Here is a 17,480-nt window from a genome sequence, read left to right as displayed (position 1 = left end):
GAGATAACTGAAGGTATTATGACTGTTTAGCCAATACTACGATAAGAAGGGTCTATTAATTCTGCAAAATTAAGAAAGCACACCATTACGATCTCATATTTTATGGCAAAACCCTATTTTGCCTCGTTTTATACTTTCTTGGTACCCATGCCATCTTCTGAAATTCATAATTATTCGTTTTCAGACGAAACGTCTGCGAGATGTGTCTTGAATTGGAACACGAAAAAAATTGTTCATGGAAATTGCGGCGACACTTTGGTGGCAACCATGTTTCGGCAGGCAGATTTATTCAAATTTTGAGATTCATGTTTAATCCATTTTAATTTTGAAGTTTCGCGATGGAATAGTATGAAATATGTTTTTAAAGATGGTGGCCATAACTTCACCAATTAAAGGCCAGCTAACGTGAGCGTACAATTGACGACGCGTTAATAACAGGTTTATAATTTTCATTTTCGGATGCACTTAACACTAATCCAAGGTTTTTTTTTTTTTCTTTTTTTTTTTTGTCTGTTAATTTGTTTTTTAAATGCTCTTGGCGCTTAACGCCGCAGTCATTTTTGTAAGCCCACAAGAACGGGATTAATATAAGCTTTATTTGTCGGAGCTTATGCCTTATCTCTTACTCAAATTACTTTACAGCTGAGGATAGAATCATGGACATCCTCAAAAGGATTTCTACAGTACCTGTTGCTCAGATCGAGGAGGTTGTCACAGCAGAAAATATTTGCCACTGTCGAAATCCTCTTGAAAAAGCATTTGAGGTAACTCCAAAATTGAAAAAAAACAAAAAAACAATCGCTTAAAAGAAGTGCAGCTTATGAAAGCAGTTAAACTTATCTTGACTTCACCCACTCCTAATTCAATGAGTTGAATTGATAACAGTAAGTTGTATTATCACTGACACAGATTTTTATTTTCTCTGATAACAACAGATTTCTACGAAACTAAAGGAGCTAGCATTGAGTCGGGATGAAAATGCTGTTTTTCTTAACACCCTAGCAGAACAGGTCGAGGATTTTTCGGTTACGCTGATAGATCAAGTCAATAAGAAGGAGGAAATATCTCGTAAACAAGATGTGGATATGGATACGTATGCGTCCTTTCTTGATGATATAACAGAGTCTGCAATTCGTTTCTCACAAAAGAAGGTTAGAAAACACCTCAATGGTCATTTTCATAAGAAATAAAAGTCAACCGCAGCAGTTATTTCTTTAAAATATGAACTGACCCACGATCAGTACTGTCAATAGAACAACGCTGAAACAACACTATTCGGTTTCGAAATTGGTTCCATGACCTTTAAATAAGAATAAAAAAAAAAAACATTATTCTACCAAAGTGTATATCGCACGTGCAAAATGAATATCCTATGTTGTTTTATAGCGTCGACGTTCTCACAGTCACCGTTGTGGTCTCTCCTGTGTAACCAATGCCTCGATCCCGAGTATCAGAAAACCGGCGAGTAACCAATTTCCGTGCATTCTCACCAAAAAGCGCTTTTTTTCTCCTGCTGATAGCAATGTTTCATATTCTATTGGATACTGAAGACTTATTTGTTAATAGATTTAGGTTCTTTAACCATTTTGCCTGCGGTAAGGGATACAAATGAAAGCTAGTCAAGATTAACAACTCATCTACCGCTAAGCAAAACATCCACCTTGTTTAGTCTGAAAAATAGCCTGAAAAATCCATGACGCCAAAAAATTGTTTTGTTGCATGATATTTGGACCCATTTCCTCGACTGGGAAAATAACTTGTTCCCCAAGACTGCTCGAAGCAAGCGAGGAGTATCTGCATTGAGCTATATCCATATTTCTTTGCTCGATTTTCACGAAGCTAACCAGTGCAAGAAAACAAACGGCTTCTTATTTTTCCTCGTCACTTAGAACTGACTAAGTGTTGCGAAATTAAAAGTTTTCTACAGCATTTCACATACCTGCCAGCTTTATTGAATTGCGATGCATCAAAATTTGAAGGAGCGTCGCATACATATGACAACTGTTTAATAATATTCTTATAAATGGTTCGTTTCCTGTTAAATTATATTGAAACGATTCATGACATACTGGTTCTATTTTTAATTCATTCGTAGTTCGTATCCCATCCACTGACGTACAGACTGCTGAATGAAAGGTGGAACTATGGTTTGCCATCGCAGTGCCTTCCTGGAAGAAAACTTCGGTTGCTGTTGTATATATTTACTATCGTAGACACAATTTTGACGCCAGTTTTATCTCCAGTCATCACATACGCGTTCTACAAGGATCAGATTGTCTGTCCTAGGTCGAGGGTAAAATGGAAAAAAACCAGATCGTTAAGAGGTCTGTATCTGTTTTATAAAACTCGTAATGGCACCTAGAAGGAAAAGAAAATATCTCAATCAATTCCTCCAGTTTTGTTTATTAGTTAAGACAAATCAGTTGCAATAACCTTTTCCTTGTCACTTTGAGAGAAAAGAGAGCCCATTCAACCTGCATAGCATATCCAAGCAGCATCAAGACGTCATGCAACAAAATATTACGAAATACGTTTTTTTGTCACTAATGTACATAAACTACGTTAATTATACGTTGTTGTGTCTCTTGTAGCTATGTACCTGGGTTACTTAACAACACCATTCGTCATATTTTTAAAGGACAAAATCAGTCAAGTGGTCTTCATAGCATTGCATTTCAGAATGTGCGTCTTAGCATCCTCTGTTTCACCGAGGACCGAAGAATTCCTCATCCTGGTATTTTACATCGGTTTGATATTCTCAGAAATACAGCAGTATCTCACATCTAAATCCCGAGTTTATCTGCGGTAAGATATAGCTAGTGAAAACCAAAGCAAGCATCTGAACTTTATTTCATAATCTCTCTCACATGAATCTCTTATGAGACCCACAAGTACTTTCGGCAGCGTTAACGCTCCATGTCACTGTTGTTAACTGAAAAAATATTGATATAAAAGAAAAGAATTTCCCTGATCAAATGAAAGCTAATCCTAAAATAGTTATTACAAATCTACATCAGTTTTCCAAACCTTCATTTAGGTCACTAAGGAACAGCGTCTATTTTTCAATCAGTTTTGTGCATATTGCTGAATGATTATAACTTGCTTTTTAATCCCAGTTTAACAATCTGGGTCAAGTGACTAACACCATTTGTAATCTTGCTGAATACTTTGTTATTCTAAGATTTTCTGGTTTAATTTTTCCATACACCTATGGGCCTAGTGCCGTTTTCATTAGTCGAGACCGTGGTGGCTGAGCATCTTTACTCTCTTTCGTTAGAGGCGCGGTGACTTTATAGTTACACCTCCGAACGCCGAACGCCGAGTAGGGCGGTCTGGGTCTAGCAAAGTCCTAGCTTATTCCGTTGCGTTCCTGAATAGGACACTTTGCCCTCAGAGTGCTTCTCCGGGGAGATGTATAGACAGGTACAGGGAAAATTATTATTTGCGGATGGGGGAAATCCAAGGGGGAGTAGAAGTACTGCTGTCGTGATGACATTTGAAGATGTGGTATACTTTCTCAATTCAGACTTAAACTTTACCCTTCCTTTGCAGGAACATGTGGAACTACGTTGATGTTGTAACACTTACACTGCACGCCCTCATATTTGTGCTCCGAATCACGTCGATCATTTACGGGGGAGACCCGTATCATAATCGATTACTGGAGCTGATAAACTACTTGTATGGCATCAACACTTTGTTCCTTGTCCTGAGATTCTCCAGTATTCTGGAGGTCAATAAGACAGTTGGCCCTCTCCAGCTGGCTTTGTTCCGAATGTGCATTGACTTGGTAATCATTTTGGTTCAGTTTTTCTTTGTCATTGTGGCTTTCTCCGTGGCTATCACGATGGTTTACACAGCAGAGATGTCCTATCTGACGCCAACTCGCGAAGTGGAAAGCAACGGGACTCGATTTGTGGGGTCTGTGGTTACGCTTTGCCGTTATTAGATGGTTACCTCTGTTTAATACAGTCAAACGTTTTTCCCTTTTCCTCGAACAGTTTAATTGCATTTTTCAAAGCAGCGCGTAATTGATCCACCTTCGTAAAAAAGATATACGTTAGGAGCGGTTTCAAATTCAGAATACATTGTGTTTCACGTTTCATTTTTCTTATATACTCATATTGTGTTTCGTGTTTCTTACTGTCAGCTTTTGCGCAAAGGGATCATCGGCCTGGTAAGTAATTCATTGAGGTACCATGAGTCACAGTATCATAAACTCTCTTAAATTATAAAGTTTAAGAGTGAATTTTTCTTATTAGCAAACTTAGCACGGCAGAAGTCGAAAAATCGATTTTTCTCTCTTTTCGTCCACAAACAGCCCTTGGGTAGATATGAAACGTGATATAGTTTTTTGGAGCTCGAAGCGCTTTAAATTCGAGAGAACCGAGGAAAACGATTTTCGACTCGACGGTCACCAAAATGGCCGATCGCAATGGCTTAAAATTAGTAATCTAAACTTAATTTGAGTTTGCGTGTAAAGAAGAACCAAAACTTATCGATACTTTTTCTTGAAAGACAAAGTATTTAGCTATCCAGAACAGGTTAGAACTTGGCTTGAGCACCATTTGAGAATAAACACAATTTTAAGAAAAATCCCTTTTAGTTTTAGGTCGAATTCTTAATTTACGAATAAAATTCAGAGATATTTTTCGACATGTGCCATAACTCCAAATTCCTTGAAACTTCGCCTTTGGAACACTTTTATGTTGTTGTAAAACATGTCTTAAAATTAGGTTGGGTTATTCTTCGAGTGCTTTTCGAGGTCCGGCTGAAAAATCCCGATTTTACCTAAAACATCACGAAAAGAAACAATGGACTTCTGCGTGTTGGTCTGAGGGTAAGCGGGTATAGGCGTTTTAAGTCCTTGTATTATTAGTTCCTTGTACTTAACACTTTTATGTTGTTGTAAAACATGTATCAAAATTAGCTTGGGTTATTCTTCGAGTGGTTTTTAACGCGCCGCTGAAATAACCAGATTTTAACGAAAACATCCTGAAAATCAGCAAAAAGTAAACAATAGACTGCTGCGTGTTTTTCTGAGGCCAAGAAAGTCTGCTGAAGTAAAACGGTTTAACTTCTTTCATTATCATATTTTCGTTCTGCAGGTCAATATGCTTCTTTTAAAGTAAAATAAAATGATAACATGAGTTTATTCATGCAATCAAAAGTACCTTCACCAACAAGAAACATTTCAATCTTTTTACGTTAATTAGATTACTGAGAAACGGATAATGTGTAGATTTCACTGTCACGGCACCGCAATTCTAAACAATTCAACCTGTTTAACTGTGTACATGTACAAATAAAGTTACAGAGTTGCATTTACTTCAGTTGAATATGGAAAACGGGGCTACAAAGTTAATGCGAGCAGGCGCTTATTTTCCAATCTTCTAATGTAGAACGTGTCCATTTAACACTGAGCCGACAAAACAACATTGATCGCAAGAAAGATTTCCGCTTGCAATCCTGACATAGCAGCATTTATAAGTCTTAGGATTTTCATTCTATTCTTCTCTCCTTCGTGACCTCTTCTTGGAACGGATACCACGTTGGATAGCGACAAATTGGCGTCACCCAACCTGTCTTTTCGTATATATCACTGCCAAAGAGGATTCGCTGACCTCTGACTTTCCTCGGCAGTCTCGTTCATCAGTTTATGCGCCGATAATGGAAGAATAGCTGACCAGAGTCCACCCGCATTGCTTAGCAATTCTTCTCATCCAAAAAACAACAGTTCATATTTTTGAAACATAACGAAGGAGAAACGACAGAAATCTTTAAAAAAGATCCGCATTTGCGAACTTCTGTCGTCCGACCTTCGATCTGCTGTAGATATGACGCGTCACGCCTTCCGAAAGCAAACGAAGTGTTAGCAAAAGTCTCAAAATCAATTTAGGGTAGAGCTTCGATCATTATATGGTTGCAGTATGTTTCACAAGACGGCCAAAACGAAAAAAAAAAAAAAAATACAAAGCAAAAAAGAGCAAGAGAACTGAGAATACATATCGTTTTTAGATGCAGCGTGACGTCTAAAATTGAATTCTCTTGGGAAAATTCAACTTACTGGGTAAAATTAATTAGCTTGAATGGATATGGCGTGCTTAAATATTCTATCCCGCAGTCCAGCTAACTATTGCAAACGGGTCTTTTAGTGAGTCATGGATTGCCAATCGCAGAAAGTCGAAACAAAGTGGACACATTAGTAAAAAAAAAAAAACTTCGCTTCGGCGGGAAATATTTCTGACCGAACTTTTAATTGGAATTCGCGAGACCTATTGCACTCCGATCTGTTTCTAGATACCAAGTTTAACTAAACATGGTATATTGACAAAAGTACAAAAGACTATCGACATGACATGTTTACATCGGAAATAAACGGCCGCCCTTTTGTAAAACGCCATCCTTTTGTAAAACAACCCACTCTGTGGGACATAGTAAATTCCACGGCCGGGAATGAAACCGTGACTTGCAAACAAAATAAATAATGAAACTTAAGATTTCTTTACCAAATTTAACTTGTATTGCCGGTCCTGAAATGACTCTGAAATAACTTTTTGCAAACGAACTTGATAGGTTACAGAAAAGGCAACTGTTTTAAGCTTTAATTCAGTAAATATCTCCTTTAGCGACTAGTTATCTTAAATTAATTATTGGAAGGCCGCGTAGCAAAAAGTTTTTGACTTCCTGTTTCGCCTTGGTGTGACATCGACATCTCGTCACAAATGTGTGGCATTCGAAGCGATAAAACATACTCGGATTAAATAAAGTTACTTTGGCGTTGAGATTATACTGTTTTACCATTATATTACAGGTGCAAGCAAACAATTTGTTTGTTAGTACAAAGAGCTCATAATATAAGGACTTAAATGCCTGTACCCGCTTGCCCTCAGACCAACACGCAGAAGTCCATTGTTTACTTTTTGTGATGTTTTAGGTAAAATCGGGATTTTTCAGCCGGGCCTCGAAAAGCACTCAAAGAATAATCCAACTGATTTTAATACATGTTTTACAACAACATAAAAGTGTTCTAAAGGCGAAGTTTCAAGGAATTTGGAGTTATGGCACATGTCGAAAAATATCTCTGAATTTTATTCGTAAATTAGGAATTCGACCTAGAAACTAAAAGGGATTTTTTTTAAATATTGTGTTTATTCTCGAATGGCGCTCAAGTCAAGTTCTAACCTGTTTTGGATAGCTAAATACTTTGTCTTTCAAGAAAAAGTATCGATAAGTTTTGGTTCTTCTTTACACGCAAACGCAAATTAAGTTTAGATTACTAACTTTAAGCCATTGCGATCGGTCATTTTGGTGACCGTCGAGGCGAAAGTCGTTTTCCTCGGTTTTCTCGAATTTAAAGCGCTTCGAGCTCCAGAAAACTACATCACGTTTCATATCTACCTAAGGGCTATTTGTGGACGAAAAGAGAGAAAAATCGATTTTTCGACTTCTGCCGCCAAAATTCAAATTTTGCCTGGTTTTTCGTGTTATTTGCTCTTAATTATTTTCTATATTTTGGAGGAGAGTATGTCACAATAACTATTATCTTTTCTAGCTTATTCAAAGCATCCACTCATCTTATATGGTCTGTGTTTGGCCTGACCAATCCGGAAACAATGGAGTCTCGTGACAATTTGTCAACTACTGTCGTTGGTGTTCTGTACGTCATGTTCTTAATTCTCTCAGTGATTATGTTGGTCAACATGCTCGTTGCTCTGCTTACAAATACATACAACAAAGTCGAGGTAAGCAACTATCTTCCCTCCTTTCTCTACCCTATCCCAGAGAGTTATGAACACTTTCTTTAAAGGCATTGTTTGCTGATGTCAGTGCCTACATTTTGAGTTATTAGCATACGCCTTCACTGTCGAGGAGGCATCAGACTATATTCGAATTGACTCAGTGCAAACGTTTAAAGGGATTCTCATGTATACGTACATATATACATACTTTATTGGCTCGTCCCCACGGGGCTTTTCAGAGTCAATTTTATGTCAGTTTCATGCTAACTAACGCTTTCCTATTAACATTGATGTAGATTGGCTTTCAAAAACTTCAAAATTGCTGGTAAGCTAAAGCGTTGATGAAAAAAATTGCTTTGCTTTCAGACTAACGCAGATGTAGAATGGAAGTACTCCCACGCAGTGATAGCAGATGAATACAGAAGATATCATCCCATTGTTGTTCCGTTCAATATCGTTTCCGTACCAATTTCCCGACTTTACATCAAGATTTATGGAGATAAGCGACATGAGGTTTGTCCAAAATGACACTGAAATCTGATACTCACCCTCGTCGTTTTCCTTTCTTTTCTTTTTGTTTGCCGAGATACTGAGAAGACAGGCAAATCAGAAGCTCTGTCAGTAAGCATGCATTTTCTATGAGGCATACGCTTGTCTTTCAATGACCTCCTCGCGAAAGAGATGCCTTGACTGACCATCATGAGTAACTCAATTTGTCCAGTTCCTAATACTTTCTTTGGCACAAGGTCTTTGAGTTGTAGCAAGTGTTAATGTGAGACACGACGATTTTATATTCTTGATCACGACTTTTGCTGGCGTCGGTGCTGATTTCCCTTTCGGAAACGGTCGATGCCATAATTAGTAACCAAACATTTCGGAATGAACGATGCCACACCTGCTCTATTTGGGCCTGGAGTAAGCCAAAACTGGTTAAAAATTGGTGATAGACTAATATATACGCACTCGCCATATGCTTAGTTGTTCACTTTCACACTGGCTTGCTTGCAGTTAGCTTTTATTTGTTGGTTACGGCAATACTGTAAGTAAAATAAACTAAGAAAGTCGCCTTTTACAACCAAATTAATTACCCGAATCAACCTAGTGGTGTAATGGTATATATGAGAGGGATTGTACCATGCGAGAGGTTCTGGGTTCGATACTGGGTGGTCACTTACAGCTTTTGTTATTCTTTAATTTAGTAGGAAAAATTCATTGATAATTAAAAATGGCGAAAATGGCAACGCTTGTTTACGAAAGGGAAAAGGGCAGCGTCAGTTCTATACAGTTCAGCTCCACATATGAACGGTCTCTGTGATGTGAATTTGTTTTATATTCTAGAAATCTAAAGTTTCACGGATAGCGGATGGCGGATGGTGGATAGCGTTTGGCGGATGGAAAATGCGTATGGAAAATTGTAAATGGAATGACAATATGCTAATGAAAAAATGCTGATTAGGGGAAATTAACTTTCTGTGATGTTGTCTTACAGTCCTAGTTGTAAATAAAACAGGCCATCTTAGAGAATTTATGCCGGGAGAAGTCCAGTATTTTTATTCAATTACAAAACAGATCAAAACATTTTTACGCCTAATTCAGAAAAAAGAAAACAAAAAAAAAACGGAAAAGACTTGATCGACTAATGAAAGACTAGACTTTCCTTTTATCATCAGACTCTGCTCTTCCTTTACGACATGGAAGGACTTTCGCTGTGTACTCTTAAGAAAATGTCCACTGGAGAAAGCGACTGCGGCCAAGAGACATCGTAGTTAATTTTCCCGCATCAGGATTTTATCATCCGCGTATTGTCATTCGCATTTTTCCATCCGCATTTTTCCATCCGCATTCCGTCATCCTCATTTTTTTTGCTATCCGCCATCCGCCATCCGCCATCCGCCATTCGCCATTCAAAATTGTCCAGTTTAATCTGAAATAATTTGATTAAACCCTTGACTTAATATTGCAATTTATTCTATTTAACTAGATAGTTATCTGTGAAACCTTTAGCTCCAGTGTAACGAAATAATAATTGTTATTAAACATTGAACTCACTACCTCTTTTCTGATTGGCCGAAAGCGTACAGTGAATTTTCGAAATCAGCGCCTGTGACGTCATCTAGCTGCAGATTACACAATAATCATGTCACGGACACTCAAGGTCACGGCCGGGTAATCATGTCGTGCATGACCGCGGTGCATGATTTCTAAGGGGTAATCATGTCAAGTTCGAGCGCTTTGTGTTTCAGTGAGGAAGCAAAAACTTTTTTTTTTTTTCCGGTAAGGCTTATTCTGGATGTCACAAAAACTTCATCCAATAATTGTTTATAATTTTGGTTTTGTCCTTAGAAAGCTCAAATCCGGCGGAATGATTATGAGAGGTTTTACAAGGAACAGCTCTTTCCTAAAATCACGAAACGCTACCTGGATAAACACGGTGATTCGTTTCCAATGTCAAGTGAGTAGTTTAATATTTTCCTTGTCTAACACTGGATCAAAAATTCTTTACCGGTAGAATGCCCGGGGGGGTCCCATATGAAAAGGTCGACGATGCTCGTCGTCTCGCATAAGGATATAAATTTATGTCCTACTATCATAACAACCAGTTGCCTCCATTGTTTTTCAACTTGTTTTTTACAAACAGTCAAATTCATGGCTATAGCACCAGCACAGCCAATAGTTATCGCGTGCACCATTGCCAGACTAATCTAAAAAAAAATTCACACTTCTTTGCCAAGGTCCAAAGATCTGGAAATTCCCTTCCTGTTACAATCACTTCATTGTCAAGTTTTCCCAATTTTAAGAAAAAACTGCAAGAGTTTTTTAGTAAAATAATTACTGAACTGGCAAAGCCGCACACTGTTGCACTATTTATGTAACCGTATTGTTACGTACGAGGTGGCCTCAACTAAAAGCCTGATGATTTCTAGAGGTCACCTCGCCTCACATTAAAATATTTATAAATACTGTACATTAAGTAAAAAGGCAAATAAACAGACTGAATCAAGGATTCTTGTCTCACTTAGGGTGTTCATGACGAAACGCTACTAGTTTTAGCTGTCAAAGTATCTGAAGAAATAATAATTAAAGAAACGCTCTTGTTTCCGTTTTTAGGCTCAGTTTCTGCCGGTCTCTCGAGTTCGGTCTACCAACGCGGGCTTCTTTCCTGAACAGCGGCTGGTAATCGAACCAATTCTGGTTTAAGGTTACAGTATACCTTCAGAGGTGTCTCGCGCGCAAGCGATGTAGCGCCTGCAGTTTAAGCTGTAGATACCTAAACCCCTATATCAAATTAAAGCTTATGGAGCTGGCTATCAAACTATACCAAGAATTTTGAAAGAAAATGAATTGTCGAATTTTTCACGACCACTAAATGCGAGCGCCCGAATCACCTTTCGAAAGCTACAAGTCAAAGCGAATTTCGTTTTTCGCCAATTTAATTTTTTCCTCGGTTTCAGGGCCCAAAGCGTTTAAAAAACGTGTCTGCGTTTTGGCATATTCAATTGCAGTAAAAAGTTACAGAACATTTTCGAAATAGGATTTAAAAAATGTGGAGTGATCGTACAAAAATCGCTCTCGAAGAAAAAGTATCTCGAAATTAACAATTCCCAGATACGCTTATGTAGTTTATATGTTAAACTAGCCACTGTCCAAATTTAAGAGCAATTGGACAAAATCCCTCTGAGTTATAACTCTTTAAAGTGTCTGCTTCAAGTGAAAAAATTTATTCGAGAAAACAGCGCTAAGAAAAATTTTATGCTTCGCAGACAAACTCCGCCCACAAAAGCCTTGAACTGGGTTCTCAGATAACTAAGCCAATCAGTGCAGGGAAAGTTTACTACCGTTAACCTCCTGGTGAAATTTACGCGCGAATCTCTAAAAAACTCTTGTGTTTAGCAATGCGCTCAAGGAACCGAAGGCAGAGAGATAATTTTTCTGTAGCTCGGTTTTTCTTGAAGCTGGTCTGGCAAAATGGGGAAGACTAAAAAGGATACGAACGCTAGAGTGGCTGAGCGAAGGAAACAAACAAAAGAAAGCGCAGAGAGCAACTGTGTGTGGGGAACTGTGCATGGATAATGTTTCAAATGGTCTCAATGAGTCCGACGATTCGTCGATATCGGACTCAGCATCCCTGTTATTGCTGTCAAGTTCCGAAATTTTTACAGAACCTTTCTTTTCTCTTACCACGAATATTTGCCCGCCTTATACGATAACTATAGCTTCATCCGCGTGGCGAACTATCGCTTCTTCACTCACTGATGTATTTTCATTCGTTCTTCGCTGTTTTCGCTTTTTCGAACTGGTCCATGGTTTAAACGTGGTCTATGTTTACTTTTAACTTAATAGAGACACGCCTAATACCAAAAATGCTGGGTAGTCAGAACAACAATGCTGATCAACTGAGTAGTCAATTCGTGACATCCATGTAGGTAATTTCCGCGAAAATCGTCTCGGTTGATTGCATACGCGCCATAGGGCTGTCAATCAAGAGGTAAACTTTTACTTCCGGTGAAAACGTAAAACCGCCATTTCTCCGCCAATATTTAGCCTTTTTCGAATCTTTTTTTCAGAAATTAGAGATTATTCTTCGACCACTATTTTGACCCAAAAATCCAAATTTGAAGAAAATTGCCGACCCGAAGGTATACTGTAACCTTAAGCGAAATATTCATCACAATAGAAAAATGTACCACATGGCAACACACCATGCCCCATAACAATAAAATAGGCTCCATGTTGCAATAATGGGCATATTCTGTTGTCATGGAGCACATTTAGTTGTCACGGGGTATAGTTTGTTGTTAATTAGAGACATATTATGTTGCTATGAGACAAATTTCCGAAGCATACCCCATAGTAGCAAAATATGCCCCATGACTACGAAATAAGCCAAATATCCAAATCTTTTGCATTCGTAGTTGACGCAAAAGTTGATATACTTCATAAAGATATGAAAAAAATAATGGAGAAGCTGGACGTTATTCTCAGCAGACAACACGGAAATCAGGTAAGAACAAAACACACCTTTCCATTTCTTCCCACGGTTTTCACCGCAAGTCGCGACCTTCGAAATCGAAACGCTTTTTGCAATATACTTCCATCAATCAAACAGCGGTACCTTTTATGATCTTCCGAAGCGAAGCGGCTTCATGTTCACGGCGAAAATATTAGCGATGGAAAACTCTTCAGTATGTTTGAATGCGAGCAGCAAAGATAGCTATGATTTATTGTTGTTTGAGCCCAATCTGTAGTGGTTGTCGGCGGAATTAAAGTTCTTGGTGGGAAATATTTCGGCGTCTTGCCGATGCTTATTTTCTATTTGCGTACACCTATTTTTCAAGCACAATCGTGCTCACACATCAGCTTTTAACCTGCTCTAAAGCCCAGTGACGCGGCAGACTGACGAAGTGGGACGTGTTCACAGCTTTCTCTCCACTTACCGTCTTGTGTACAACACGACTTCTCCCTGGAAGTTGTGAAATGAAATTTAATATCATGGCAAAGGTCACCGAAATTCGGCGGGGTTCTGTCGGCCGACTACTGCTCCAAATTGATATTCACTTTTCAAAGCTATCTTTGCTTTTCCCGACATTTTCGCCGTGAGTGTGAAGCCGTTCCTGCAGACTAGAATCTAGGTTGATTGGTGGAAGTCTATTGCAAAGAGCGTATATATTTCCAAGGTCTCGTACCCGTAGCTGTGAAAATAGTGATAGTGTTTGTTATCACCAGAAATTTGTGTTCTTCACCGGCGAGGAAGTTGTTATTACGTCGGGAAAATCATATATTTAAACAGTCAAAAACTTCATTTTTGACAAAACTGACAAGTTTCCATATAATGAATGATATTATGTTAAACAGTCTCGTTACGCTACGAGGAGAGAGCTTCTGAGACAATTCAAGTAAAAGTAACTTTACAACGCTTTACCAATTTCCCTTGTTGCTTGTTTTGTTCGCTTACTTTTTAAGGTCCTGGCACAATTTCAGACTGATTCAAGAAATCCCGTTGAAGAGACGATATGCTACCATTCGACAGTTTGAGCAGTTTGAGAGTCGCACAGTTTTGAGAGAAACATGTAGGGACAACAACGATCATGATGATGACGATGACGACAACGATGACGATGGCAATGATGATGATCATCATCATCAGTTTTTTTTTTGTTTCTTTGCCTGTTTCGTTTTTCTATTTGTTTTTCTCTGTACCCAAATGTTTGTGTTATCTTCATTTCTAAACATATATCAACCCTTTTTCTGAGATCAGCCACCGAGCCAGATTAGCTTCTATAGTGCTATTGGTGTATGTGGTACAAGCAAAGCAGGTAATTGTTAACATACGCGAAATAAGCAAGGAACACGCATAACCGCCGAGGAGAGTGGATCAAAGTAGCCAAAGCTTGTAGAGAGCTTGTTATTAGTTTGGGTTAGTCTTAATAGAATATTAACTGTTAATACTAACAGGAACTGTTTAGTTATGATTTAGCTCAATTCGGAGGTTTATGGATACAGACAGCATGATTAAGATAGTAAAAATTTATAGCTTAGGGGGTGATTTGCCTTTCTGAAACAAGACACTTACGGTTCAAGGAAAAAGAATGGAATGCTGAGGTATTTTTACCTATACCAATTATAAATGCAGAACTGCAGCGCATTTTTCGTATTTTGCGCGTGTGTCTGTGTGTGTGCTTTGTATATTCCCACTCATTAATTTATGAATAAAGATAGGAAATAACACACCACTTTAGCAAATGCAGAGACCCACTTTTTATCAGAAGGAATCTATAGTTCTTTATAAGGGACCAGACTTTGTTCTGGACTACGAAGAATTAAGCCGACTTTGGCAAGTCTACTAAGAAACTTTTGAGGTGGAAATATTCCATTAATTTTTCAAACTGTTAAACGTTGCTTTAATTTGTGTCTGAGAAAAAATAACTGCAGCATAAAGCGACAGGCCAAACACGCACTACTGCAGAAATTCAGATGAAATAAAGAAAAAGTTTCTAAATAAATGCAACGAAAGGGCCGGCTGAGAAGGTATTTGCTCATCAAAATGGGCAATATCAAAATCAAGCTTTAAAAAAAGATGGACATCTAAAGAGATCTCTAAATAAAGGAGAGATAGTCATCTGCATAACACACAAATTATAACATTTAGCGTCAACTAAAATGGACTGTGAAAATAAGATGGTTCATCTGTTTCGGAAAATGCGTTAGAGTCGTTAAAGTGCCACTAACCCCAAAAATTTGAATTCGTTTAGTAAAATTTACTAGTTTCTCTGATTACTTCAGCTAAAAAATTATCTCGATCGATAAAATCCCTGCATTTCTACAGGCGTTTCAACATGTAATTCTATATTCACGACCGCGCAAAGTGGGATCTTGGTCGGGGTACTAGTGACGCCACTTCGGGAACCGGGCTGAAACACTCAACTCAAGAGACTTTTGACTGCGATTCGAGGGCTGTCAAAACATATTTGGTTTATTTTGTGATTCATATTTTATCAAAACTGGACAAGATATTTAAGCGAAAGAACTGTATCATTTAGCATTACAATTTCGAGTCTAGCTACGATTTGGACGGCTGCGATGTATATATATTTTTTCCATTTCGAAGTCCGGGTCGCCAGTCGAGATCGCCGCGTTACGTTGTATTTTAGGCCAGGATTAGGACCGACAATTTGCCGGTCCATTTGGGTTATAGAGGTACAAATAATGGCTGAAAACGGCTAACTTAGAGCTCTTAAAGAGTTGTAAAGATGTCAATGAATACGAAGAGTCGGTAATTTGACTTTACGGAACGCGCAGATTTCGGAGTGTCAAAACATTTTTCGATTCAAACATTAATTCCCCCGAAATACAAGTTAATGTGCGATGTAGTCGTAGTCTACTCCTGCCTACTTCTCCCGATCAATGCTTGAAAATAGTTTTAACATAAGAGATAAGCAGAGATGTCGGCAAAAAATATTCAAAGGTGAGGTAACTTTTCGCTTTGTAATTGTCGACCGACCGTAATCTAATACTGTGTACGAACCCAAGCTACACAAATTTGCATATTTCGTACTAGTAAATCATGAAAAATCCTTAGACAAGATCTTGAAAAGAGGTTCAGTATAGTATCGCTTAAATGAATACGTTTCTACTTCACTGTTATTTTGAATGAAATGTCCATTTTACGTACGCTAAAACTTGGGAGTCCTCGACTTATTAGTTTGCGTTTCGGTTGACTGACGAGCGTATTCTTCTCTCGATCAGCACAATCTCCGTCGGTAGCGATGAAGTCGAATCTTAATCGTTTGTTTCACTTTGCTCATATATTTATAAATGCTTGATCCATTCCAAGTTTGTAATTTAGATATATTTCGTTCCTCAAAGACGAAGCTCAAAGAACAAAATAATTCTCTATTCGGAACGACAATTGAGAAACACTAGGGAGCTTAAGCAAAGACGACGACGACGCCGAGGACGACGCCTAGTAAAAAATGAATTTATATTTTACCACCGAAATTCGCGATTGTCTAGACGTGCGCAGGCTAAATATGTAATGACAGCATTCAATTCTAAATGGAAATACGAAACATTAGCCGTCGTCATCCACTTTCAGTAGACGATGCAGAATTCGGTCTTTTCACGTTGTTATTAGGGACCTTAAGCACCGACGACGACGAACCCAGAGGACGACGACCGGAAGTAAAATTTCCCCTTACCGCGCTACTGCGCATGCTAGACTCGTCGTCTGCGTGAAGGTTAGGACGTAAAAACGTCAGGTTTGCCGTCCTAAGCGAACGTGAGTAAATATTAATCTATTTACGCAGTGTTTCAGGCAGAAAATGTATATCAACCTGTTGAAATGAAAGTTGGTTATTTATTTAACCTCTTAGCTTTGTATTAACTAGATTTTACGGCGAGTTTGGTGTAGAAATCGTTGGTGGTAACATTATTTTGGGTTTGTCGATTTGTCCGTTGTTGAATTTGTTTGTCAGCGAAAGTAGAAAATTAAATGATTTCAGAAATTGAAAAATGACTCTGTATTTCATTTTCTTCTAGTTCCTATCTACATGTAGGCTTTCACTTATGTTTTTAGGATAGAATTTTATACCGCGGAGGTCGTTTTAGATTATATCGGGCCGAAAATTCGGCATCATTCATCTGTTCGAGTGAAAACCAGTTATGTTCTTCGTATGAGAAGTCGGGATTTTTCGACATCAATTCCTCATGTAGGACTAAAAATTTGTTGTCATCGATAGTACCGTTTTCGTAGTTCAAGAGAAACAGGTTTTGGAGCTCGTGAAAGGAAGACGTGACAAAATTTTTCGATAGTTTTAGGTCGATGTTTACAAGAACTCCGCCCTGTTTACATGTACTCGGACTTGGTTTTCACGCCGTGAACGACGTCCTCGACCCAGTCCTACAACAGTTTTACTCGTTGTCGTCGTCCCATTCGTCGTCGGTACTTAAGGTCCCTATTTTGCAGAGGACGGCAAAGAAATGTACAAAGACTTATAACGCACGTGCACAGCTATTGTTTTGCTCATTAAACCTTTTGTTTGGTGACGTTCTCGTTGCCGTTGTCATCGTGGTTTGTTTAAGCTCCCTACTGCCGGATTACGACCTCCGGCGAGCGTGTGTTTTTATTAAAATCCACAAATACATAGCTAGTTCACCAGTTCGAAGCCTCAACAATCTTAATCGCCTCGTTGTAGGACGTAGGTTTCGTTTACTATTCGTTTAGAAAAGTCTCTATTTCGA

At 38.4% G+C, this 17,480-nt stretch overlaps 1 protein-coding gene across 3 annotated transcripts in view; it reads left to right on the top strand.

The window, feature by feature from the left end:
• The window catches only part of LOC110043707 (transient-receptor-potential-like protein), a 26,937-nt gene extending 12,464 nt beyond the window's left edge, over positions 1-14,473 (top strand). For 2 of the 3 annotated variants that reach the window (XM_089297253.1, XM_089297247.1), the window contains exons 4-15: positions 1-13; positions 643-764; positions 936-1,151; positions 2,096-2,324; positions 2,592-2,805; positions 3,553-3,921; positions 4,151-4,177; positions 7,556-7,745; positions 8,109-8,255; positions 10,086-10,194; positions 12,656-12,744; positions 13,704-14,473. The exon at positions 1-13 is cut by the window's left edge and continues 23 nt beyond it. In XM_089297253.1, the coding sequence (XP_089153379.1) occupies positions 1-13; positions 643-764; positions 936-1,151; positions 2,096-2,324; positions 2,592-2,805; positions 3,553-3,921; positions 4,151-4,177; positions 7,556-7,745; positions 8,109-8,255; positions 10,086-10,194; positions 12,656-12,744; positions 13,704-13,775 (1,797 nt within the window). In that variant the 3' untranslated portion in view covers positions 13,776-14,473. Of the gene's footprint in view, positions 14-642; positions 765-935; positions 1,152-2,095; positions 2,325-2,591; positions 2,806-3,552; positions 3,922-4,150; positions 4,178-7,555; positions 7,746-8,108; positions 8,256-10,085; positions 10,942-12,397; positions 12,463-12,655; positions 12,745-13,703 lie in introns of those variants that run through there. The other variant, XR_016209562.1, reaches the window with a different exon arrangement.
• Positions 14,474-17,480: the final 3,007 nt, after the last annotated feature.

This window comes from Orbicella faveolata, unplaced genomic scaffold (genome assembly GCF_042242905.1).
Source record: "Orbicella faveolata isolate gen_17 unplaced genomic scaffold, um_ofav_v1 contig_1, whole genome shotgun sequence".
NCBI lineage: Eukaryota > Metazoa > Cnidaria > Anthozoa > Scleractinia > Merulinidae > Orbicella > Orbicella faveolata.
This window is presented reverse-complemented; position numbering and strand designations above follow the sequence as displayed.